The sequence below is a fragment of the Canis lupus genome, chromosome 1 (assembly GCF_003254725.2).
Source record: "Canis lupus dingo isolate Sandy chromosome 1, ASM325472v2, whole genome shotgun sequence".
In the NCBI taxonomy this organism is placed as follows: Eukaryota; Metazoa; Chordata; class Mammalia; order Carnivora; family Canidae; genus Canis; species Canis lupus.
Window position 1 is genome coordinate 109,894,214 of NC_064243.1, and position 25,536 is coordinate 109,919,749.

Genomic DNA, 25,536 nt, shown 5'->3' on the forward strand with positions numbered 1-25,536 from the left:
AAAGGAGCCTGCCTGGTCTTTCTTGCTGGTAACAAGGGTTCCACTTTATTTTGTTGCGAACAATAAATAATCTATAAATAGAACAGGGGAGGGAGGCGTGGGGTGAAGTAAGAATGAACAGGGTTGAAATGGCTGGACTCGGGTGGGCGCAGCAAACCCCTTCTCTGAAACTTCACCTTGCTGCCTTTCCCGCAGGGCTCCCTTCCTGCCACCTCTGCGGCTCCCAGGATGCAGCCCAGGCTGGGGAGGGGCGGTGGGAAGGGCAGTGGGCTAGGCAGGGCGAGTCCCAGCCACTCTAGCACCAGGCAAACGCACACAGTAACGGGCTCCAAGAATCGCCCCTCTCAGCTGCCCAGGAACTGGCCGAGGGGACCTGCTCCAGGAGGGGTGAGGCCCCAGGAGGACAACCTCTTCACAGGCTCCTGGTTGCAAACCAGAGCCGCAGGAGCGGCAGGGCCAGGGCCGGGGGGGGGGGGGGGGGGGGTCACCCTCTCAGTAGTGTTGAGGGGGCAGCTGAGAGGCCAGGTCTGGGGACCGGCGGGCCTTCTCGGCCAGCAGCTGGTAGAAGGGCTTGGGGGTCCCCCAGTCCTCGTCCTCACTGCTGGAGCTGTCCTGCTTCACGATCCGGTTGTGCTGGAGGCTGAACCTGCGAGCTTTGATGCTGGGGGCAAAAGGGGGGTGGATCGGGGTCACTCCTTCCTTCCCCCTCTGGGGTACCTAGCTCACCCCCCAGAAACTGGGCTGATGGGGAGGTGGCAAGGGCCTATTCCTTCCTTGGTCCCCTCAGAGCAACCCCTGGGCCTCCCAGTCCCGTCTGTACAATGGGGCCGGAGCCCTCCCTGCCCCTGCTACAGGGCGATCTAGGGCTGTGTGCTTCAGGGCCCATGAGAAAGGAGCAGGTGGCAGCTGTGCCACCATGGACGGGAGAGGGCGGCAGGGAGGGGCCAGGAGGGAGGGCGGAGGGGTAGTAGCAGGGAAATGAGACCCAGCTTCCTGCTCTGAGACTCCCTGTGGCAGGAGGGGCCCAAGGGGTCCCGACTGAGGCCATTTGCCCTTCCAAGCTCCGCCGCAGAGGTAGAGCACCTCCTACCACCGTCATCCCCGCCCCACGGATTTCATAAGAGCTCTCAACACCCACATCTTCCACCCCAGTAAACTCCAACCTGTTTCCCACATCATGAGGCCCGAGGCTCTGAAAATCAGAGCAGGAGTGAGGAGCCCCGGAGGCCCCTTTGCTCTGCCACCCGCGCCTCTGGGCTGGGGCCCCTCACCAGTACGGTCTCCGCTCCTGCTGGGTCATCACCCGCCAGAGCTGGGCCAGCTCCTTGGTGGCAGCCGTGGATGCAGTCCCAGGACAGGCTCTGGGACAGGAGGGAGGGGGTGAGGAGAGGCCTGCAGGGCAGCCCAGTCTGGGCGAAGGCCAACAGTCTGACCGCAGGAGGCCCCCTGCCCTCTTGGGGCCTTGGCTTTCCTGCCTGAGAACCCGGGTCTCTTCTATCCACCATGGCCTGAAGGAGCTCAGGGCACACCCCCTGGTGCTGAGGTGTCACAGGGGGCTGGATGAACTGGTTGTTGGGAAGGGGAAACTATGTCTCGGGGCCTGTAGGAGACCCGTATCCACGGCTCCGGGTGCCAGGGCCTGGACTTCCTGTCAGGGCACCAGCTCTTCGCTGGCCATCGAGAGGCCCCACCCAACCCCCACCCCACCTTCGGGGCTGGGTGCCTCATCTATCCAGTCAGCCCCTAGAACTTTGGCCAGAAACCTTAGAAACGAGGGGCTCTCCTCCCACCGGGTTGCTTGCTGGACATGACCTTAGGGTGACTCTTCCCCAACCCCACCCCACGTGCTTGAGAATAGAGCCGAGCCAGGAGAGCAGAATGGAGAGAGGAACGAAACTTCCAGAGGCTTCGCATCATCTGAGCCCCAGGCCCAGGCCCACCGGGGGGGCAATCTACCTCCTCCCCTTCTTTCAGGCTGTGGTAGCCCTTTTCCTAAGCCTGAGTTGGGTCTTGCTGCTTACAATTCATAGGCTTTGACTGCAGCACCAGGACCAGGGGGCAGGGATGTGGCTGAGGAAGGGTCAGGGGGTCATGTCTGGAGGGGGGCAAACGTGCCAGATGACAGGAGCAACACATTCTGGGGGCAGGGAGGGGTGGACGGTGCAGGTCAGGCCCCACCCAGGGCCCAAAAGGACCCCCACCCACCGGATGTACTGCTTCCGGTTCATCCTGCAGAACATGATGAAGCCGTTGACACACTTTTTCTTCATCTGGGGCTGGCAGGGGGCTTTCTTGTTTTCCTTGGGCTTCGTCGGGCCCCTGCCTGCACGGCCCTTCTTGGCCTTCCTTCCAGCCGTGGGCAGGGTTGTGGTCCGCCGGGTGGGGGTCCACGTGCAGTCTCTGTCCTCGTCGCTGGAGGACGGCAGGCCCTCAGGGTCGGCCTGAGTGTCCTGGTGGGGGACAGGGAGGTGAGGGCAGGCCGGGGACGGGGAACCATCCCACCACTGCCGCGGCTGCCCCCCTCACCTCCTGCTGCTTCCATTCCGACTCAGTGTCCGTGTCTTCAGAGCTGGAGCTGGACGGCACCTTGCTATTCTCGCTCAGTGACAGGTAGCAGTGGTCTAGCGACACTGAGGACTGGCACAGGCCATGGGGGTCGGGGGCATCTTCGGGGGCCTCCGAGGGCATCTCCTGCGGTGGAGGGGGGGCGATGGAGAAAGCCGGGGGGTGTGAGGGGAGACCAAGGCATCCCTTCACATCCCCACTCACTGCTCTCCTAGGACGTAACATGAGCATCAGAACCAGCTCAAATCGAAGACTACCTCGTCCATATCACCCCTGACATTCAAGCAAATGTTCCCAGGTTCCCACTGTGGGTCAGAGAGGGGCCGGCTGGGGCTCACCCCCGTTCTGGGGCTAGAACTCTTAACGCCAGAGTGTGGCAGCCCCGATGCCCCAGGCAAGTCTTACCTTCTTTGAGCATCGAGATCACCTACAGTGTGGCGGTCACCACACAGGCTTGCAGGGCTGAGAAGCACCTAGCACAGTGCCTGGCGCTTACTAAGGGCTCTGCTAAGAGTGTCCACTCTGGTCTCTGGTGCAGATTCAGTTACTCATCGGAGGAAGCAGGGGAGATGGAGGAAGAGTCATCTGGGGACCCGAGCTGGGGCGGGCCTCTGCCAGCCAGGCGATGAGCCGCTGGGGAGAACGGCAGCTGGAGCTCACCCCTGGGGCCCGGTCGGGAGGCTCCTTCCAACCGAGGATTACTGAGCTTATTCTGTTTTCAGTTTCCTCATCTGTAGACTGGGGTCACAGGAGACCCCAGCTCACAGTTATGTGGGGTCTTTTATGGGCACCTGGATTTTAGCTCTTATTCTGTGCCTGGTTCCTTCGAGTTCCCGGCACAGAGTGGGGTGACTGGGGGCCAGCAGTGACTGTTCAAAGGGTGGGCAGATGGGGGCACAGACGGTAGACATGTCTCCAGAAAGACGAGGAGAGGTGCGAGCAGATGGACAGTGAGAGGGTGGGGGAGGCAGCTGGCTGGTGGTGGAAATGGATGAGTCAGTGAAGCAGGAGAGCGATGTACATGGAAAGAAGGATGGACATGTCTGTGGACGGATGCCTACCTTGTTCTGTAGCGCCTCAAGCATGCTGTCAGAAAGTGAAGGCATGGGATCTAGCCACACTTCTTCAAAGAGAGCTGTCGGGGAGGGAATGCAGGGTGCCAGCTGGAGTGGAAACACCTCCCTCCAGGCACCCAGGCTCCGTCCTGCCGTCCCATCCAGGATCTCCTGCTGTCCTTCTCTGGATCTCCTGTCTTAGGTCCAAATCCGGCTCACAGGCCAGGTCCCCTGGGGCACCTCCATGCTGAGCGGAGGGAGTAGGTCCCTGACGTGGGCTCCTGGAGGCTTCCCCTTACTGAGGGGCTTCCAGGACCACTGCCCCACAAGGCCACAGGGTTCTGGAGGTGGGGCCTGGATGAGATGCACCCTGGGGTACCCAGGACTCCCGAGCCCAGGGCGGCACACTTGGTGAGTATCACCATGTTTTCTGAATGGACCAAGTGTCAGGTCCAGCCCCAGATGCTCACCTTGGGTCAGGAACTCGGTGCCATCCTCCAGGATCTGTTCTGGCGGTAGTTTTCCTGGGGAGCTGAAGAGGGAGGGGCTGAACCCTAGGATCTCGCTTGGGTGTCCTGTCACACTCCAGTTGGCAATCTGGGGAGGCCCCAAGTCCAGCAGGCTCCCTGGAAAGGAAACATCAGGATGTGTCAGAGATGACCCTCTCCCCCAGCACAGCAGCTGGCTTTGGAGAGATGATGTTAGATGTCAGGGAAGGGTGACTCTGTCAATTGTTCATTTTGAGTGCTTCAGAGAGGAGATTAAGAGACACAATGCCTGGCGCTATGTCATGGATGACCAAAAAACAGCAACAACAACAAAAAAATCAGTATCTGGTGTGCCAAATCTGGATAGACTGATTATAGCTACCTGGAGCTCTGTGTTAAGAAAGATTCTGAGGCAGTGTCTGGGCTCCACAGAAGCAATGTGTGCAGGAGCACCTGCTGGCACAGACCAGCAGGTACACTTACATACCGCTATGCTCACCAGATGACTAGACCCTGGCCCCCTCTCCTCCCACCACGGTACTGCTCAGAAGGAAGTGCCCAGGAAGGGCCGCACCCTAGCGACAATAAGGAGAGATGGAGTTTTGGTCACCATGGGGGCTGCCCTCCGGGGTCCAGGCAGGAAGCCAAGGGTCAGCATCTGGGGAGTCCTTGTCCAGCTCCTCACTGGAATCATAGAACACCAGCTTCTGCCTGCAAGAGGTGGAATTCAAAAGGTAGACCAGGACCCCTGGGCCAGGAGCTGCTGTGCAGCCTGGGTCGAGCCATGTCCCCCGGGGTGTTGCCCACTGTGCCATGAGATAGAGGTCCCTCTGTGCTGGCTGCTGGGGGGTTGCAGGGGGGCAGTCAGGAAGCTTAGTCAGCTGAGGCACCTGCCCTCAAGGGGCTCCAGGCCTGGGAGGAGAGGCAGCTGTCATCATGTGCTGCCACCTGGGGAGCAGGGCTGTGAGGGGCCGGGTGGGTTCCAGTTGGACAGAGGGGGTGTGGTCTGGGGGAGGACCACACTGTGCTCAACCTGAAGGGTGGTGGTTTTCTAGGTGGACAAGAGAAGCAGTCTCATCAGGAAGAGGAATCAGAGGGTGAAAAACCTGGAGGGGCCAAGGCCATGGCTCCCGTGGAGGGTGAATATTCAGTGGTGTTAAGGGTAAGATTCATGGGAGATGGACGGGGAGGGGGCTGGCAAGAAGTTCTCAGATGCCAACTAAGATATTTGGGCTCTGCCCCATGGGCACTTGGGAGAGCTTAAAGCCATGAACTGTCATGACCGCCCCTCAGGCAGCTAGGGAGGACGAGCTGGAAGGGTGAGATCGGAGGCAGGGAGGCTGGCCAGGGGCTGCAGCTCTGCAAGGATGGCCCAGAAGCAAGGCTCTCCTTTGAGCCTCTGCCGCCTGCATGAAGCCAGGCCCACGGTGCTCTCTCCACAGATGCCAGAGAGGATGTAAATTGAGCTCATTTCTCACTACCCCTCAGCCATTCCAGACCAGACGCCTCAGCCTCCTCCACTCAGAGCCCTTGGGTTCTCTTACCTGGGATGGGGCTGGGTCCTGTTGAGAAAATGGATCCTCTCGGCCCCTTGCTGGGCCTTGAAGGCACAATAGAGGCCATCACCCGGGCCACCGATTCTGCAACAGCAGCCTGTGGGGCAGGGGCCGGGGGCAAGTCGGGATGCTTACTCCTGTGCCTGGAATAATCCCGGGAGTCACACATACAAGGGTGGAGAGGTGCTACCGTCTGGCACAGCCTCTGCCTCCCTCCTAAGACCTCAGGCGCGGGGCCTCTGTGTGCGGCTGTGGGGTGCCCCGAATGATCCCTTGGTTTCTGGAACCCCATGTCCCTCTCAGAAGCTGTGAGGAAGCCAAAGTCCTGCAGTGGAATAATGTCAATGAAGACGATGAGAGCAAACAAGCGGAGAGGGCTTCCCACGCCAGCTCAGTTTTAGGCGTTGCATAGACTATTCAGTAGCCCTTTGCTGCAGGGTACCATTATTAGACCCAACTGAGACACTGAGATACCAAGTAACTTGCCCGAGGTCATACAACCGGCAGAAGGGCTGAAAAGCCCTTCCTCCCCTGGTGGGTCAGGGGCCTCCTCTGGGCTCCCACGGCCTCCTCAGCAACCACGGGAAATCTGGGTCACCTTGGACTCCAGCTCTTGCACACGGCCTGGTCCAGAGATGCTCAGGGTGAGCAGGTGGGGGACAGGATGGCTCGGGGCATCTGTTGCCTGCCAAGTGCCCCAGTCTCGCCTGGCGCTCTGCTGGGTGTCACCACACCCTTTCAAGATGGCCCAGGGATAGGAGTCACAAGAGTGACTGCCTGCCTTCCTCCGGTTCTGTGACCCACAGCCTTGCACGAGGGCCACGCTGATGCCGTCCTACCCTTCCGTCCACAATGGGGCCCGAAGGGAAGAAGACAATGGGAGAGAGGCCCAAGACAGCATCTCTCTTGTCCACCTCGGAATCCCCAGCTGCTGGACTGGGCTCAGAAGACAGCAGGTGCCTGACAGGTAGTGTATAAATGACTAAGTTAATGGTGAGGGAAGGGAGCAACCTGAGAAGTCACAGTGGATACTGTTCTCAGCCATGTCCAGCAATGTCAGCTGTCCTCCCTTTCTGTCACCTTGAGGCAGGGATGATGCAACTTTGGGGTGACAGCAGGAGCTGGCACATCTTGAAGGGGTGGCAGTCCCCACCGCATTTCTTCCTTGCTGCTCTGGAGATAGGGTCATCCATTTCTTGGGCTTGTCCAGGGCCAGAGAGCGGCGAGGGTTCTGGGCCCGGGTCTGGCGTTCTGGGGGAGCAGACAGACAAGTGTCAGAAGGGGCCCAGAACATGGCTCAGGTTGGGGGCGTCTTTGCTCTGGGCCCCACAGCCTCTTCCAAACTTTGTCTAGCCTGGTCACTCACCAGCCCTTCCCAGGTAAGCCTGGATCCTCAGTTAGAGGTCATCTCAACTGAAGCTCCCTTCCCCATCCACACGTTCAAATCACCTTACAAGCTCAGAGAAAATACTCATGCCCAGGCTCCACCCAAGGCCACTGAACCTGACTTTCTGGGTGTGAGGTTTAGGCATGGGCATTCTTTTTTTTTTTTTTTTTTTTTTAATTTTTAGGCATAGGCATTCTTTACAGTACCCTGGATGAGTCAAAGGAATATGCAGCCAAGACTGGAAATCATTGATTAGGTCACAACTCCCATTTTATTTTATTTTATTTTATTTTATTTTATTTTATTTTATTTATTTATTTATTTATTTATTTATTTATTATTTTTTTTCACAACTCCCATTTTAAAGACAAGTCAACTGAGGCTTGCAGATGGGAAGGGACATGTGGTCCATTAGTAGCAAGACAGAGGTTGGCCTGAGGATGCTTGCTTTCCACACTCGGGTCTTTCCATCAGCCCATGCTCCCTGATGCCCTGGCCCAGGATGGATGACTGATTGTAAAGACAGTTAAGTGCTAACAGCCGCTTACAATCACTGAGCATTGACTGTGTGCCTCTCCACTCAGCATTGCTCCAGGGGTGTGGACGCAGGCTCTTTAAGATCAGCCTGTGTCCACCCCCAGGAAGCAGAGGCTCAGAGAAGGAAAGCAACCATGCCAGGCCCCAGAGCTAGTGAGATGAGGGGCCGGGAGCTGAACCAGGTAGGTCTCACTGTAAAGCGCTGTTAGGGGACTCTGGGTAGCTGACTGGGCCTCCCTGGAGTAAGATGGCTCTGGAAAAGGAGCTTTGCTCCCATTTGACCTGGCTTCCTGTCCAGCCTCACTTGTACCTGAAAACCCTGTCAGTTTCTTCTTCCGGGGTTTCCGGCAGGCTCCCTGAAGACGGGACTTCCGAGAGTGTGGGGAGCTTGAAGGGGTGGAGTGTCGCCGCCGCATTGCGCCTGAGGCCGAGTTCCGACCTGCACAGCCTGGAGAAAGAGTCAGGTCAGAAGTCCCCAAATTCATGATGTCCCATCTCCTCCTTCCAGACCATGCTTCCCAATCCTGGGCAGAGGGCTGGACAGCTCTGGTCTCCAAGCTGACTTTACAAATGTGGAAACTGAGCTCCCAGGGGGAGACTGCACTGGTCTGAGGTTGCACGGCCAGGCAGCAGAGGTTACAGGGTGAAAATTCAGGTTTCCACAGGACCATTCTGGGTTGGCCAAGAAGGAAGATAGACTCAACGCTTCCCAAATGCTTCCCCACCATCAGCATCCCAAACCAATTCCTCTTCCTACCTTCCACAGAGCAGTGAAGGCCACCCATCCTGGCTCACCCAGGGCCTCTCCATCAGGCCTCTCAATTCTCCCTCATTAACCTCACCCAAAGGTACCACTTCTGTCCACAGCCTGACCCGCAGTGTGAGACCACTCTGTCTCTTGTCCAGATCACTCCCAAAGGCCTTCCTACTGACCTCCCTGACTCTAATAATCAACAACCAATTAATAATCAATCCTGCTCACTAGATATCAGGCACCTCTTCCTAAAAAAAAAAAAAAAAAAAAAAAAATCTGATCGTGGCTTTCCCCAGCTTTTAAAAGTCCACCAGTTTTTCTCATCTTGGTCTCCCTCCCTTAGCCAGGCGCTCAAAGCCCTGCAGGGTCTGGTACCTGCCTCACCTCCCCTCACTCCCGCCTATGGATTTGTCATGCCAGCGACAGCAACAGCACCCAGCACATCATGCAGCACTGGATGACCAACTTGTTGCAGGCACCAGGTGACAGCACTTTCCATGGGTACTAACTCATTTAATCCTCACGACAAACACAGAAAGGAAGTACAGTGACCCTAGAACAAGCAGGGTTTAGGGGAGCTGAACCCCGTGCTGTGGAAAACCCCTCTCTAATTCTGACTCCTCCAAAATCTGACTATTAATAGCCTACTGTTGACCAGAATCCTTACCAATAATATAAACAGGTGATTAGCGTATATTTAGTACATTATACGTGTTATATACTGTATTTGTACAATAAAGTAAGCTAGAGAAAAGTGAGTGTTAAAAAAAAAACTCATAAGGAAAAAGGCTTTACAGGACTGTACTGACTGGATTTATCTAAACACATCTGTGTGTAAGTGGGCCTGTGCTGTTCAAACCCGGGTTGCTCAAGGGTTGGGTATACTAGTATTGGTTTCATTTTGCAGCTGAGCAAACTCAGGCACAGAGAAGTTAAGGTCACAAGACACGTGTTTGCATCAGGACCTGGTTCACAAGCCTGTACATATCGTCTTGATGCGACAGTCTCTCCAAGCACACCAACTGCCTGCCTGTCCCAGACATTCCACACACATCTTCTCGGGCTTGCATTCTGCTCACTGCTGCTCTGGCCTGCCAGGGCGCCCCCTGCTACTATTTGCACAGGCCCAGGTGCAAGGCCCCAGACACTCCTTCTCTGAGTTCACAGCATCTTGCACGTCTCTCTGACTTTGTCTGCTCTGCAAGGCTCTGGGATCCCTGGGGACCTGGGCTCATTCATCATGTAAGTCAGTTGGTGTCCCTGACAGCCAGGACAGTGCTTGGTATGTAGCAGGCCTGGGCCATGGTGACTGCACTCACCCCCATGTCCGCCTTCTCCATTGGTGGTGTGGAATTTGAGCAAGGCCTTGGCCACATCGATGCTTCTCTGGAGGTACTGAATGTAATGCAGGACATGCAGCAGAATCTCCTTCTGCTCCCAAAAGAAAGACAGGATTGGGCACAAGAATGGGGGCCCAGGACAATGTGAGGCTGCTGGGGAGCCCACTCCCCACCCCAACAATTCCTCCATTGGCAGACATACTTCTATTCTGTTTAGACCTTGCTGTAGCTCAGGGAGGGATTTGTTATAGCTAAGGAAACTGAGGCTCAGAGTGGTGGTGTCATTTGCTAAGGTTAGAGAGGAAGGGGCAGAGCTAGGATCCGAACTCAGGCTGCCTGCCTCCTGGCCCAGTTTTTTCAATACGTACTGTTTGGTTTACCAGCCCTGGCCCTTTGCACATGCTGTATTCTCTATCTGCAAAGCTGTCCCCTTCCCCCGCAGGCCTCCACCTCCCACACTGAGGACTTATCCTCCTCTGAGCCTTAGCACAGTGGTCTCCCCTTCCAGAAGCTTTTCCACCTCCCTGACCCCTCTTACACAGGCTTGGTCAGATGTCCCTCCTCAGCACTCTTGTAATGCCCTGGGCCTATTTTATAATTATCTGTTCATGCATTATTCTCTCTCTCTCATAGACTTTGAACTAGTTGAGGGTAGAGGCTGTAGCTAAGTGATTTCTGTATCCCTCGCTCACAGAATTAAGAGGTGGCTTAGCCAGTGATCGCTGAGGATTATCTCCTCACTGGCACTGAGCACGATGCCTTCTGCCCACCAGGCATCACCCAGTCAGCCACCCAGTACTAAGTCAGTACCAGAGACACAAAGCTAAAAAAACTACTACCCACCAAGGGCCAGGTATGTAGGGGTGAACCAGAAATACTTTTGTTTGCCTTCATGGAATGTATAATCTATTTTTTAAATATTTTATTTATTTATTCATGAGAGACACACAGAGAGAGAGAGAGAGGCACAGACACAGGCAGAGGGAGAAGCAGGCTCCATGCAGGGAGCCTGATGTGGGACTTGATCTGGGGTCTCCAGGATCACACCCTGGGCTGAAGGCGGCGCTAAACCGCTGAGCCACCTGGGCTGCCCCTGGAATGTATAATCTAGTGAGGACAGTGACCCTTAGTAAATTTGTAAGTCATACAAAATTATCAATGGTGTGATAAGCATTATGAATAAGAGTGTAACAAGAGATTCTGAAATTGGACTTGAGTGTCTGGAAAGACCTCCAGCATTTTTAAAAAAGATTTATATATGTTAGAGAGGGGGAAAGAGCAGAGGGAGAGAGAGGATCCAAGCAGACTCTGCCCTGAGTGCAGAGCCCAACGTGTGGCTTGACGCGGGGCTCAATCTCACAACCCAGAGATCATGACCCTAAGACCACAACCCTGAGATCAAGCCTGAGCCGAAACCACAGAATTAGACACTTAACTGACCCAGTGCCCAGGCCTTTAGCATTTAAAGAGACCAGAAGAATGACAAGAATTAGCCTGGTGAAGAGGTGAGGGAAGAACACCAGTAAGTATTTCTTGGATTGAACTGGATCTATAGAACACCAATAAAACTGTTAGTAGCAATCTTCCAAACCCTAGATGAGGAAACATGGTGCCACAGAGGGACTGGTGTGAAACTCTTCATAAGCTTGAATACTGATGGTCACTGAAACAATGTGACCTGATCCACGGAAGGAAGCTATAAGGAACATGGGCAGGAGACTGTCACTTTTTTTTTTTAATTTTTTTTAAAAATTTATTTATGATAGTCACAGAGACAGAGAGAGAGAGAGAGAGAGGCAGAGACACAGGCAGAGGGAGAAGCAGGCTCCATGTACCGGGAGCCTGACGTGGGACTCGATCCCAGGTCTCCAGGATCACGCCCTGGGCCAAAGGCAGGCGCCAAACCGCTGTGCCACCCAGGGATCCCGAGACTGTCACTTTGGAAGGACCTGGATCCAATCTGCCACTTCCTGGCTGTGTATCGGGAGCAGGCCATTTTAGCTTTTTGAGCCTCAGTTTTCTCATCTGTGCAATGGGAATGAGAATATTTCTTGAGGCTCAGACAATTATCGTTAGGACTGAATAAATTAGCTTGTGTGAAATCGCCCAGCACAGAGCCTGATACGCTAGTTGCCTAATAAATACTTCATCGATGATGGAATGAGAATACTTTCATCAGGTTCTCAAAGGATTAAATGAGAACTTTTTCTAACTTTGAAAACCGGACCACAGGATTTTCAAGAGCAGACAGACATTTTATCTCCAACATCAGGCTTGGCACATCATTGGCACGCACTAAAGCTGAAGTGTCTATAATCTGTAAAGTAATATGAAATTTTTTTGAAACATTATTATTAATAATATAAAGGTTTTATGCAGAACGTAATTGGATTCAGTATATTCCAATTAGAGATCAGTAATTGATGCTTCAGGAAGGTTAGCTTGTGGGCCACAGCAAGGTTTCAGATCCCAGAGACCTTCTGAAGGGAAGATCAACGGGTCCTATAAGTATCTCAGCTGAAGGAATTCACTCTCGCTCATTCATTCATTCAACAAACACCTATTGAGTGTTGAATGACCAAGCAGATGAGGATGTGTACCTTTGGAATGACACACATGTGACTCTTTCTGCCATTAACCAGCCGTGTCCTCTGGGCAACATGACCCCTCTGCGCATCAGTGTCCTCACACTGGAATATGAGCACACCCAGATGCACCTCTCAAGCCTTGGGGTGGGGGGGGTTAAATGAGAAAAATGTATATAAAATGCTTGGCACTCAGGATCTGACACCTAGAACCCTCAGTAAATTGGGAGAAGTTGTAGTTGTTGTCTGCTCTGTGCTGGCCCCACAGATGCTAGGGATAGAGTTGTTTCCACTATGGCAGTATGGTCCTTACCCCTCATAAAACCCCTCATCTAAAGGGGTCAGAGGTAGGGCACCTGGATTGTTCAGTGGTTGAAGGTCTGCCTTTGGCTCGGGTTGTGATCCCAGAGTCCTGGGATCGAGTCCCACATCGGGCTTCTCGCATGGAGCCTGCTTCTCCCTCTGCCTATGTCTCTGCCTCTCTTTCTTCGTGTCTCTTAGGAATAAATAAAAAATATATATACAAAAATAAAGGGGGGATCCCTGGGTGGCACAGCGGTTTAGCGCCTGCCTTTGGCCCAGGGCGCAATCCTGGAGACCCGGGATCGAATCCCACATCGGGCTCCCGGTGCATGGAGCCTGCTTCTCCCTCTGCCTGTGTCTTTGCCTCTCTCTCTCTCTCTCTCTGTGTGACTATCATAAATAAAAATAAATAAATAAATAAATAAATAAATAAATAAATAAATAAATAAATAGATGGGTCAGAGGTAAAGAAACAGTCACAGGATTGTGCCGAGGGCTTTGATGGTCAGAGGGAGAAGAACTCCCGGGACCATATGGGGCAGGAGCCCACTTCATCAGTCAGGATGGCGAGGAAGGATGACACAGACTTAAGCCGTACCCTAAAACGCAAACATAGGAAAGGCAACACATAACAGTTCAATCCATTCATTGAGCGTCAGGCTGAGCATGTCGCATAGCCTTGGCACAGGTCGTGGCGACGTGCTTCAGGCAGACGGGTACATGGGGAGGCTGGGGAGTGACCAGGACACAGGTTATATTTGGAACAGGAGTCTCAGGATGGAGCCTAAGAAAGGATGATGGTGGAGAGGAAGAGGGATCATTGAGACATCAGAGGATTGATGGTGATGAAAGCAGCCTGAAGCCTGGGGAGAAGTTCATGAGGTGCAGTCATCTGGTCAGTGATGAAATGTCACCCATCACCTGAGTCGACTGTTACTCCTTTGGGGCGGGAACTATGACCCAGTCATCTCTGCCCTCCCCCCCAAGAGTTTATTACAGTACCTATGCACACCACATACACAGATGTTTGAGGACAGAGGAAGAAATTCCTCAAGCATTTCTGAGCACCGTGGTGGTCTGCTTAATGCCTGTCCCCGAGCACATCCATGTCCTAGACCCCAGAGGCCTGTGAATATGCTGCCGAATATAACAAAGGGGACATAGCAGATGTGACTGAATAAGGATCCTGAGATGGGGAGATTGTTCTGGATTAACCGACTGGGCCCAGTGTGGTCCCAGGGGTCCTGACAAGCAAGAGGCTGGAGGCCGAAGGCAGAGAAGAGGTGAAGTGAGGATGGAGGTGGAAGAAGAGCAGGAGACAGCTTGGAAGATGTTATGCTGCTGGCTCTGAAGGGGCCGTGAGCCAAAGAACACAGGCGGCTTCTAGAAGTTGGCAAAGGGAAAGGAAACGGATGCTCCCTGGGAGCCTTAGAGAAGGACCAACTCTGCTGACACCCTGACTTTAGACCTGCGTGGCTTATTTGGGGCCTCTGCCCTCCAAACCGGGCGAGAACAAATTTGCGTTGTTTCGAGCCACTGAGTATGTGCCACTTTGTTAGAGCAGCTACAGAAAGCTATGGTACAGGCCGACCACCACGAGACATGTAGGAGGGAGAATCAACACAACCTGGTGGTGATCCGAGGCACCAAGGAGGTTAGGGTGGGGGTCTGGCATTGTTCCCCAAACACCCACTCTCTTGAGCCTTTCGGAAGGCAGGTAGCCCATTCTAGGTGGGAGTCAGTTATTCTTAAGTTCGAATCCTAATTGTCCTGACCACATTCTGAGTTCCCGGAGGATGAGGAGCCGGTCGCGGGTTCCTTTGGCTCCCCTCGTTGCAACCAAAACATTCAGCTTTTGACCTCCAACAGCCTTTCCAGAAATGATGATGAGTGAGTGAATATGTGACGGAATGAGAGGAACTATGGTAAGAAAACACGGCACCAAGCCTTCAAGATCTCTGAATCCCTTTATACAGTGTTCCCACTGGCGGCAGCTCAGCACAGTATAACATTTCCCCAGCAGCCACTGGGGACATACAGTGGCTTTATCTCTTGTTACCTTGTGAAGGTGATGCCCCCAGGACACAGGACTAGGGACCTAGTGAGGGAATTGACATTTCTTTGAGGACTGTCATGGCTCATATGTCATTCTGGCCTCAAAATATCTCTGGGTAGTAGATTTGTCTTCGTTTTGACTGAGAAACGTGATGCTTGAGAGGCTGATAGGCTGAGGGCCCTGCCCAGAGTCCGGCCGTTTCGGGCCATCGGGCTCGAACCCAGGGCTGTTTGACTCCCAGAGTGATGGCCCTTACCCCATGGTTTGCAGATCTTCCCTCTCCCACTTGTCCCTGCATCCTTTGCAAGAAAGGATCCTGAAGGGTCCTAGTGGTGGGACCGCAGAAATGCCCACTCTGGGCAGGACCATGCCCATCTCAGCATTGTCATTGAGAGGGTCTGCATCGGGGCCCCGGAGAAGGGAGGGTAAGCTGGGTACTGATATTTGCAGACCTGCTCCCCTCACCCTCCCGCCTCCTCTCCTTCAATCCCCGTACCTTGGTGAGCTTCTTAATACCCGTCTTCAGGGCTACAGGTAGCAGCAATGCCAGCTCATGCAGTTTGCTGGTGTGGTTTTTCCTCTGCCTCCGGGTTTGGGCCGAGAGCTGGTTTTGGTGAGGACATCTGAAACAGAAACTGGCCCCTGATTCCCAAACCACCGGCCTTAATGTTCCTCATCTCAGAGAGGCTCCCCGTCCCCAGGCCCCCAGACAGAATCCTGGGCATCATAGGTCTCATCAAATCTTGCCCATTCCCCTCCCAATCCCTTCTCTCCTGCCCCTGCCCCTGCCCCTGCCCTAGGTCACGTGTGGACATCCCCCTAGCTCTCCCAGCCTCCTCCCTGGCCTCCTCCAATCCAGCCTGTTTACTAGACCCAGGGTGATCTCTGAAGCTGCAGATCTGGCCACGGTTTTCTCATCTGTGCAATAGGAATGAGGATATTCCTTAAGGCTCAGAGGATTATCAACAGGACTGTGTGTGTGAAATCGCCCAGCACACAGCCTGATACTCAAGTTACCTAGTAAGTGCTCTGAACCTCTCGATACCATCCTATTATTAAGGACCAAGTGTAAACTCAACATGGCTTATAATGCCCCCTCCAGACCTGGCTCTGCTGACCATACTGGTCTCATCTCTTACTTTCTTTGGTTCTCTCAAATCAACTGGCTCTGACTCCACTGGACAGATGAGGTACCACTGCTAAGGGCCCTCAGCCCCATGCTCATACATTTCTCTGAGAGCTGGGGAGGGGGTGTGGACCACTGTATCTCTAGCATCCAGAACAGGGTCTGGCACACTGTGGGAACTCACTGAATATTTGCTAAATAAATAAAAAGGGTATGACAGAAGTTGACTCCTGGGCTAATGCAAAACTTCCAGGATCTAATCCCTGAATTCATAATTTATAATATACCTCCCCACATACACCTCTACCTCTCTCTTGACAGATGGGGACACAAAGACATTGGAGTCTCTCTCCCAAATTACAGGCCACTGCCACTACTCACATGACTCCTTTGGGAATGCCCAGACATCCCCATCTCCACCAGTCCCTGTGTCACCTTCCCTCAGGGCTCTGTTCAATTGCCACCTGTCCCAGGAAACCCCTCCCTCACCCTCTTCTCCTGTTCTGAATGTCCATAACACTTTGTCACCTGCGGCCTGGCCACGCCCAAAATACTCTATTGATTATCCAGCGGTGTTTAGTTCCTACTCACACCCACAAACTGGCACCTCTTCTTTGCCAGACCCTAAAATAATTTTTCTCATGCATTCATTCAGCAATTACTCATGGAACACCTACTAAGTGCCAGGAATGCTGTTAGGTGAGGGGATAAAAGTATAAAAGCCAAAATCCCCTTCTAAGTGCCCACAGTCCCGTCAGGGATAAAGTCATTAATCAAATTGTCACACAAACAAACATAAAATTCCAATTAGGACCAGAACCAGCTATATAACTTGTTGGGGAGGGGAGCCTTATGAATGAAAATGTGGGGCCCCCTTTTTAAAAATGAAGAATTTCAAGATGGTGAGAACAGGGCATTAAACCAAGCCTCAGGCTCCTCTGTAACTGCATGAGTCACACACCCAGGAAGTTGGCCCTGATGGAGACAAAGAAGTGCTGCTTGGTGCTATGGAAGCTTGAAACAGGTGGCTTTGAGCCACTCTATTTTTTTTTTTTTTTAAGATTTTATTTATTCATGAGAGACACAGAGAGAGAGCGAGGCAGAGACACAGGCAGAGGGAGCCCGATGTGGGACTTGATCCTGGGTCTCCAGGATCACGCCCTGGGCTGAAGGCGGCGCTAAACTGCTGAGCCACCCGGGCTGCCCTACGTTTTCCCTCAGGAAGTAAACCTGGCCAGAATTAGTTCTGAAAGATGAGTGGAGATACATAGGTGAAGAGGGAAAAAGCACATTTCGGAGAGAGGGAACCTGTGCAAAGGTCCTGTGGCATGAGGAAGCATGGAGAACTCAAAAGAACTAGAGCTGCAGTGTCTGGCATACAGTAAACAAGGAGTCTTGTGGGGTGAGACAAGGCTGGAGGAGATGGGGCCAGATGAGGCAGGGTCTCAGAGGCTCATAGTAGAAAAGTTTTGCTTTTATCTGAAGCCCAACAGGAAACCACAAAGGGGCTTTATGCAGGGAATGATACTATTAGTGCCCCCTCTCAAAACCACTACGAATATAGAAGACTATACATATTTGTCAGCTAAATGAAGGAATGAAAGAGAAAAAAACAAACAAACCCAAATCTCTGGTCTCCAGTTACCTCCTGGTAGAAACCATAATTTTCAGAGGCAAGGGCATTGGGGTGCTATCTTTGGAGGTAAACGAGGTAGGGGGCACTCTAAAGTCCTGTATAGCCCTGATATTTACTTTTTGTACACCACTTGCCTTCTGTTCTAGAGGACTCCCTGGAAGCCCCAGCGAGAGGACACAGAAAGCAAGGAAGAAAAAGCATCCAGGCTTATTAAAGAGATAGGTGTTCCCTGAGCGTGTCTGAGAAAAAGAGTTGCGTACAGTAGTCCTTGGGTGTTTACTTGGGGTTTTGGCAAAGCATTGAGAGCCTTCTATGTGCAAACACAGAAGTTGCAGGGGGAAAAAAATTCGAGGGAGGAAGAGGGTGACGAGGCATCACAAAATCTTGGCATCTGCTAGGCAGTAGTCCTAAGTAGGTGTGACCTGGGCTGTGCTCCTAGAGCAGGAGGCCTCCAGGAGCTGTACTTCCTCCCAAGGCCGTCCCTTTCCTTGCTGGATGGTTCTGGTTTCAGACAAGTTCTTTCCTCATGAGATTTGTAATTTTCACCAATCCCAGCTCTGCCCTCTGGGTCTTCAAGGAACAGGCCAGCTCCAGCCACTTGGGTCCTTTTTCTGTTTCTCTAAACTGCCAAGTTTCTTTCTGCCCTAGGGCCTTTCCTATTCCCTCCACCTGGAATGTTCTTTTGCCCTGATTGTTGTATGGCTGTTTTTTTCTTTGCCATTCAGCATTTAGCCTAGATATAACCTCCTCAGAGGGGCTTTTCATGACCAACAGATCAAACTAAGTATATTCTTGGTCACATCCCCGTATTATTTATCAAAATCTGAAATCTTCTTTCTCTGTTATAAACACCACAGGGCAGGGATTTTTGTCTAGTTTATTAATTGTCATATCATAGATTGACTTACCCTTTAGACACAGTAAGCACAGTACCTGTCTGGTGCCACTTTTAAGAGCTCATAAAAATGCTTTCTTTCTTTTTCTTTTTTCTTTATTTATTTTTAAGATTTTATTTATTATTCATGAAAGACACAGAGAGAGGGAGGCACAGACACAGGCCCAGGGAGAAGCAGGTTCCATGCAGGGAGCCTGATGTGGGACTCGATCCCGGTCTCCAGGGTCATGCCCTGGGCAGAAGACAGGAGCTAAACCGCTGAGCCACCCAGGGATCCCTCTTTTTCTTTTTTAAAGATTTTATTTTGGGGCACCTGGGTGGTTCAGTGGTTGAACATTTGCCTTTGGCTCAGGGCATGATCCCAGGGTCCTGGGGTGGAATCCCGCATAGGGGTCTGCACAGGGAGTCTGCTTATCCCTCTGTCTATGTCTCTGCCTCTCTCTCATGAATAAATCAATAAAATCTTTTAAAAAAAGATTTTATTTTTAAGTAATCTGTATACCCAATGTGGAGCTCGAACTCACAGCCCCGAGATCAAGAATCGCGTGCTCCACCGCTGGAGCCAGCCAGGCATCCTAAAAATGTTTTATTTTCTTTTAAAATCTATGCTGATGGGCAGCGTGGGTGGCTCAGTAGTTTAGCGCTGCCTTCAACCCAGGGTGTGATCCCGGAGACCTGGGATTGAGTCCCACATCGGGCTGCCTGCATGGAGCCTGCTTCTCCCTCTGCCTGTGTCTCTGCCTCTCTATCTCTGTGTGTCTCTCATGAATAAATAAAGTCTTAAAAAAAATAAAATCTATGCTGATGTTGTTGTAAACTAAAACTTTAAATATGTTTTTAATGGAGGAAGGGTCCCAAGAAGGCAAAATTGCTTAGGGCCCATGATAAGTTGTATGTGGCCCTGGCCAAATCCCTAGCTTCTAGAATAACAACCAGCACTTAGTGTTTCCTCTTCCCTGAGCTAATCAGCCTGAGCCCTCCCTAGTTTATTTTACAGGAGCTGGAAAAGCCAGTCCAAATTTCTCATATTAAATAAAGGAAAACCAAGGCCCAGACCCTAATTTGCTTTAATGTGTGCAGAGATTTAAGAATAAGAGCTGTCCCAGGGACACCTGGGTGGCTCAGCAGTTCGAGCATCTGCCTTCGGCTCAGGGCATGATCCTGGAGTCCTGGGACGAGTCCCGCATCAGGCTCCCTGCATGCAACCTGCTTCTCCCTCTGCCTGTGTCTCTGCCTCTCTATCTCTCTCTGTCTCTCATGAATAAATAAATAAAAATCTTAAAACAAAACAAAAAAAAGCTATCCTAAAGTGGGACATAATGGGGGACGATCCCAAGAGGCAGCATAATAGTTGGTTTTAAGCTCTAGCATTTGAATAAGACAGACTTAGAGTGAAATCCCAGCTCTGCCCCTTGCTGTGTGACTTTAGACAAATGTTTTAACCTCTCTGAGGCGGTTTTTCACTCATTTCTAAAATGGAAGTGGCTAGAAAGTTGACAAATGGAGTGGAAGTACCGTGTTGGATAATTATAGTTGATAAAATTGTTTTTGGTTGACCAACAGTTAATCCCCCTTGTCTGGTAATACTTTCCTTTGGAACCACCCCTCCCCCACTCTAGGTCCATGTGGTTCAGAGAGGTCGATTCCAGCCTCCCGCTCCACTAGGCAGCACAGAACTAAGGTCCAACTGGGAAGAGTCACAGTGATTGGATCAGGATTGGGGTCATAACCCATGTTTGGCCAAACAGAATCAAGGGATTCCTAAAAGAGACTCTCTGCTGGGGTTTTCAGGCTGGTAGGATATGGCCCTGGAGCTTCTGGGAGCTATCTTGCCCTCACAAAGGGAAGGCCTGCTTGAGAAGGAAGCCAACACAGGGCAACAACAGAGCCAAGAGAGGCAGGTTCCTGGCAACATTATTTAGCCCTCACCCAGAACCAGCCAAGCTTGATGCCCCTGAATTTTTAGTTCAAATGACCTGATGAATCTCCTTTTATGCTTAAGCTGGTCTTAGCTAGGTTTCTGTTACTTGCAACTAAGAGTCTTTATTAATATAGTGACCCCTCCCCACATCTAGAAAGGGGGGAAAAGACTCCCTCCCAATTGTTGGTAACCTCTGGGATTCCAGGAGGAATGGGCTGCACGGGACAGGCCTTCTTCATTTTCTTCATCGTGCTCCTTCTGAGCACAGTACCTATGTAGAGAACCTGAACAAAGCAGATGCTTAAATTGGAAGTTAATAAATGAATGAAGAGATGGATGGACAGTAAGTCATTCGGGGAGATAGTGAGGATAAGATGAACTCTGGCTCTCTTTTCTTTATCCAGGCTTGGGAGGGAAGGAGAAATCTGATCAGACTCTCCATTTGCTGTGAACATCCCTTCTATGAGATTCCTAACACTTAGGAGGTGCTTGATGAATGAATATATGAATAAAAGAAAGGAAGGCAGGGCATTTACAAAACTCAGAATGTCAAAGCCTGCAGGGCCTCTGAGATGATCTTTGGCAATTACCCAGAGTTCTCTCATCTTAAAAATGGTGGTAATATTCACACCTACTTCCTTGTGGAGTTGTTGTAAGGATTAAAGGACAAACAAAAGGGCTTAGCAAAAGTCTAACAAACAGTAAATGCTCAGTAAACATTATTGTTATTTTTCAACCAGAGTTTACAAAGCTGGAAGGGAGATAGGCAGGGGAGAGCCCTTACCTGTCACTGGAACCTAGGGAACTGGCTCTGGGCCATTCAGGGGAACACAAGTTTCTGCTGGAGCCCCACATCTGCAAAGAGGGAAAAAGAAAGAATTATTAGTTACCTCTGGGATTCCAGGAGTAATTGGCCACAAGGTGGGCAGCCTTCATTTTCCCCATGTGGTTCCTTTGAGCTCTCAGAGATCCCAAGAGTCCCCAACTCCTAAGAATATGGGCCCAGAGACCAAATTCAAACTCCTAAACTCTAAACTGAAATTCATGAATCCCAAATTGTAAATCTGGGTCAAGTCGTGATCCGCACCCAAAACTAAAAGCAGCAAATTCCCTAACTTTAACTTCAGAACTTTGGTCTTAACATTTAGATATTAGACCGTCAGACCTGAAAACCGTGGTTTGAGATTTCTAGACTTCGATGTTAAGACACCAGAACTATGACTTTAATCTCCCAAAGTGAGGATCTAGAACCCAAAAAGGTGCCCTCCCAAGCCTAAAAACCCTAAACTCTAATATTGAGATACTCTAGACCTCCAAACTGTCCACTTTTGATCTCCAAAGACAACCCCCATCGCAATCCCATTAAGATCACAGACTACAAACCTTAATAGAGAACCCAAACCCTAAAGTAAGAAACCCAAGTCCCCCATCTCCCCCCTCCCCACCCCGAGCAAACAAGTCTCCCAAATTGACCTCGGGTCCAAAAATAAAGATCTCTAGACCCCTGAACGCCACTTCAGACCTTCAAATTGTGTCCCTCCCAACCCTAAAATTGAAATCTCACATGTGAGTCTCAAAATTGAAGCCCCATACTCAACATGGGGACTTCAGGCCCTAAAATTTAATCCTCAAAGTCCCTAAACCTCATACCTCATACTCTATACTGAGATTCTAGAACTTGAATCTATCCTGAGGCTTCAAACTTCCCAAATCAGACCTCAGGCCCCCAAGTTATATTCCAGAACTCACAACTAAGACTTCTAGATCCTAAAATTACGATCTCCAGATTTCAACAGGAAAGCTTCCAGTCACAAAAGCCAACACCTTCAGATTCTAATCCAAATTATATCTAGATACAAAGCTGGAGATCCCAGATCCTATCTCGTGACCCTAAAGCCCCCACACTGTTCAAACAGAGCCCTCCCTATCTCAGACTTGAGCCTGGATCCCCAAACCCAGGCCCAGCCTCAAACCCGAACTCCAGCTCTGCTGCCCCTGGCCTGCCTCGCTCTGAGCACCGGGCTCGCCCGCCTTCCTGTCCTCCTGAGAGCCCCCGAGGGAGGCCACGACCACAGACTGCTGCTCCTGAGGGGACCCCAGGCTCCCTTCTGGCGGGTTGGTGGCGGGGCGTCCCCCGCCCCGTTCTCCTCGGCCTCTAGCACCCGCCTCAGGACGTGCAAAATGGCGTGAGGCCCCCCCTTCTGGTTTCACGCCAGCCCCACACTCGGGAGCCTGATCAGATAGCGTCTCGCGCGCGTCCCGGGAGGCTGGTGGTGCGCGCGAGCCCCAGGCAGGCCTCGGCCACGGCGTTCCCCACCCCGGCGTGGGGTGGGCGCGAATCCCCTTGGCTCGAGGCTTCTGCGCGAGGCCTGTGGAGGAGACCAAAAGTGAGCAGCTGAGGCCAGGCCACGCCCCCAGCAGTTCCCGCCAAGGTGTGCTGGGCGCGAGACTGGAGAGGGGAAACGGCAGGGTGCAAGTGGCCGTGCGCAAGCGCGCCTGGGGAAGCGCCCTGTCTTCCAGCCCGGCTCGAGCTTGGCCTCGCGCCTCACGACAAGGCCTTTGCTGGAGCGCGCCAAAGTGCCGGCCAATCAGCGCTCAGTCAGCTGCCCGCCTTTTCCGCGGGCCACGCCCCCGACTGGCCACGCCCCCTCTGGCTCCAGCCCGCCAGAGACCGGGGATCCTAATAAGGAGGCGGGGTCTCCCCAACTGCCAACTCTCAGGAAGAAAGAGAGATCTAGTCAGCCTCCTTTCTGGCCCTCTTTCCACCATTTTCCTTCGCTACATATCTAATGAGGGCCTACTGTGTGCCAAGGATCGTGCTAAAGTTGGGAATTTCGCCGCTGTCTTTCCGGTGCATTCGGGAAGGCTCACAGATCTTGAGAATCTAGTGATGTTAAAGAGCAATAAATTGAGAAAAGATTCAAAGAGGAGAGCCATTGGAATTGGCCCTTAGAAGCTGCTCTCCGCACAGAGACATATATTCATTCCTTGACAGCAAACGCTCTATTTTAGAAACCTCTTCCTCACGGCGGCCGGTGAGGATGGCCTGGAAAATATAGCTTGAGGGGAAGGGATGTAACGACCTAGTGGAGAGTAGAGGCCCTGATGTCCAACACACTTACGTTCAAACCACCTTCTTGCTCTGTTGCCATGGAGAAGAGGCGTCACCTCTTCTTGCCTTAACTTTTGCAATTTTGGGATAATACTTGCCTTGTCTGCAGGGTGTCTGGCAGGTGGTTAGTATGCAGTAAATATTGCACAACACTTGCTCTGGGTGCTTGAACGAGATATGCAAAAGTGTCTGTCCTCATGGAGTTTCTGTGATGTTGACTAATTCCTAATTCACGGGAACAAGTGAAAAATTAGTGGAGGTGATGGTAAGAAAATCGGGGGAGGAGATGGAAAAACGTTGGAGAAAGTACAAGGCACTATTAATTATTATGTTAATGTGCAAAAGTAACTCGATACACTTGCTCCTTCTCAAACCCTTCAGCCCTCACAAATGTCTCTGCAGTTTGCTCAATTTCTTTCCAAGGGCCCCGGGCCAAAATGGAGGAGGCTGGACTCCATCTCCCAGTGCGCCTGGCGGGGGCGCTCTCCCGCGCCTGCGCCGCAAAGCGCCCTCTCGGCCTCCGGGGAGTTAGAGTAGTTCCTGTCCTCAGCCCGCCCAATTTGCTTCCTTTCCCCACCTCCAAGCGGGATCATGCTGCCTTCTGGGAGGTGTAGTCCGTGGCCGCTCGGACTCCAATTCCCAGCGGGCTTCGGGGCGGGAACCCGGAAGGGGAGGCTGGAGAGGAGCGAGTGGGGGAAACCCGCGTAGCCGAGAGAGCTGCGGCGCGGGGAGATGGTGAGAATTTCGAGCGGGGGCCGGGGGCGCTTGAAAGCTGGGGCGGGGGTTCGAACCAGGTGCGAGAAGAAGGAGGCAGGGGCTAAAGAAGGGGCTGGACGAGGAGAGATCGCTTTGGGGAGGGGTTCGGGAGGAATGGGAGCCGGAGGGAGTAGTAGAAGAATGGGGGCTGGGGAGGGGTCTTGGAGGTGGGGAGGGAGTCGAGCTTTGGGATTGATTGTAAGGGAGGTCAGAGCTGGGGAAGGGAGTCCCGAGTTGGAGAAGGGGCTGGGCGTCCTGGCAGAGGCCCTGAAAGGAGCAATTTCGAGGCAGGTAGCCTAGGGGATGCGGAAAGGCTTGGGGGTCAGGGCTAGATGGATAAGTGGGTCTGTAGGCTCCGAGAGAGAGACCAGCTGAGGATGAGGTGGGTTAGGGCCTCCTGATCGGATTGGGGGCAGGAGGGCAAGCTGAGGTGGCGGGGGAGAGAAATCAATGGTAGAGTGCTGTGTTGGTTAGGCTGCCGTGCTGGGCATGGGGTGGGGAGCATGGCATTAGGCGCCTGGATGTAAGGATAGTTTGCCTAGACTAGCCCGAGACTCCAGAGAAACTGGACAGAAGGGGCCATAGAGAGACTTTTTGCACTCTCATTTCTTCAGTGGGATCTCAGAAAGTATAGTGCTTTCTGTGCTTTGACAGTCCAGCATTCAGATCTCTTACCCTGTCACTCCTTTGTGACCTGGGCAAGTCTCCCCTCTCTGGAACTTGGTGCCCTTATCTGTGTTGCGGGAACAACTTGGAACAACTTGCCACCGAGAAGAGGGGAGGCTCCTTAAGATTGTTACCCTCCCTTGGCAATAAGTCTTTAGTCTCCGGAGCTCTTGGTGGGAAGTTCCCCACCCCAGGAATGTGACTGGGTCACAGGTGCTAATGGATTCCCTCCTTATCAGGCCAACCCCAGAGGCGTTTTTCTCAAAACCTGGCACTGATCTGGGCACACCCCAGCTTAGAAGCATGCAGGGGCTCCCCACAGTAGATTACAGCTAACACTTACTGTTTAGGAAGTGCCTGGCTCTTTTCTTAACTCATTTAATTCTGACAGCACCCCAAAGGTATAGGTGCAGTTAGGTTGCAGAGGCACAGAGAGCTTAAGCAACTTTCCCAAGGTCATCCAGCATTAAGTGGTAGATTCGGGATTCCAACTGAGGCATACTGGCTCAGAATCTGCTTTCACCACTCTGATTTCTCCCCTCCTCTTATACTGAAATACAATGTTATGAGTAGGGCAGAGACTCCAGAAGAGAAGTGGTCTTCAGTTCAAATTTTAGTCCTGCCATCCATTTGCCGTGTGTCCTTGGGCAAGTCTTTCAGCCTTTCGAGAACTATAAAATGGGATCAGTAATCCTAGGAAGGTTAGAGGCTCCAGAGAGGTAATAAGCACATAAGGTTCTTGGAGTAAGTGCTCAAATACACATGTGTTGTCATTTTTTGAACAGGGAGTGGGAAACA

General features: G+C 52.1%; 2 protein-coding genes across 3 annotated transcripts in view; one reads left to right on the forward strand and one right to left on the reverse strand.

The window, feature by feature from the left end:
- MEIOSIN (meiosis initiator) overlaps nt 1–25,536 on the reverse strand; it is a 25,879-nt gene continuing 343 nt past the window's right edge. Inside the window, exons 2-16 of the mRNA XM_025421849.2 lie at nt 23,894–24,133; nt 22,209–22,573; nt 20,989–21,059; nt 15,123–15,249; nt 9,662–9,773; nt 7,899–8,036; nt 6,676–6,915; nt 5,653–5,761; nt 4,719–4,819; nt 4,091–4,246; nt 3,627–3,817; nt 2,527–2,691; nt 2,206–2,450; nt 1,272–1,361; nt 1–661 (exon numbers count right to left, since the gene is read on the reverse strand). Of these exons, the coding sequence (XP_025277634.1) occupies nt 493–661; nt 1,272–1,361; nt 2,206–2,450; nt 2,527–2,691; nt 3,627–3,817; nt 4,091–4,246; nt 4,719–4,819; nt 5,653–5,761; nt 6,676–6,915; nt 7,899–8,036; nt 9,662–9,773; nt 15,123–15,249; nt 20,989–21,059; nt 22,209–22,573; nt 23,894–24,133 (2,519 nt within the window). The 3' untranslated portion in view covers nt 1–492. The remainder of the gene's footprint in view (nt 662–1,271; nt 1,362–2,205; nt 2,451–2,526; nt 2,692–3,626; nt 3,818–4,090; nt 4,247–4,718; nt 4,820–5,652; nt 5,762–6,675; nt 6,916–7,898; nt 8,037–9,661; nt 9,774–15,122; nt 15,250–20,988; nt 21,060–22,208; nt 22,574–23,893; nt 24,134–25,536) is intronic.
- FBXO46 (F-box protein 46) overlaps nt 23,918–25,536 on the forward strand; it is a 14,946-nt gene continuing 13,327 nt past the window's right edge. The window contains exon 1 of one of the 2 annotated variants that reach the window (XM_049094325.1): nt 23,918–24,051. The gene's annotated coding sequence lies outside the window, so the exon portion shown is untranslated. The remainder of the gene's footprint in view (nt 24,052–25,536) is intronic. The other variant, XM_049094326.1, reaches the window with a different exon arrangement.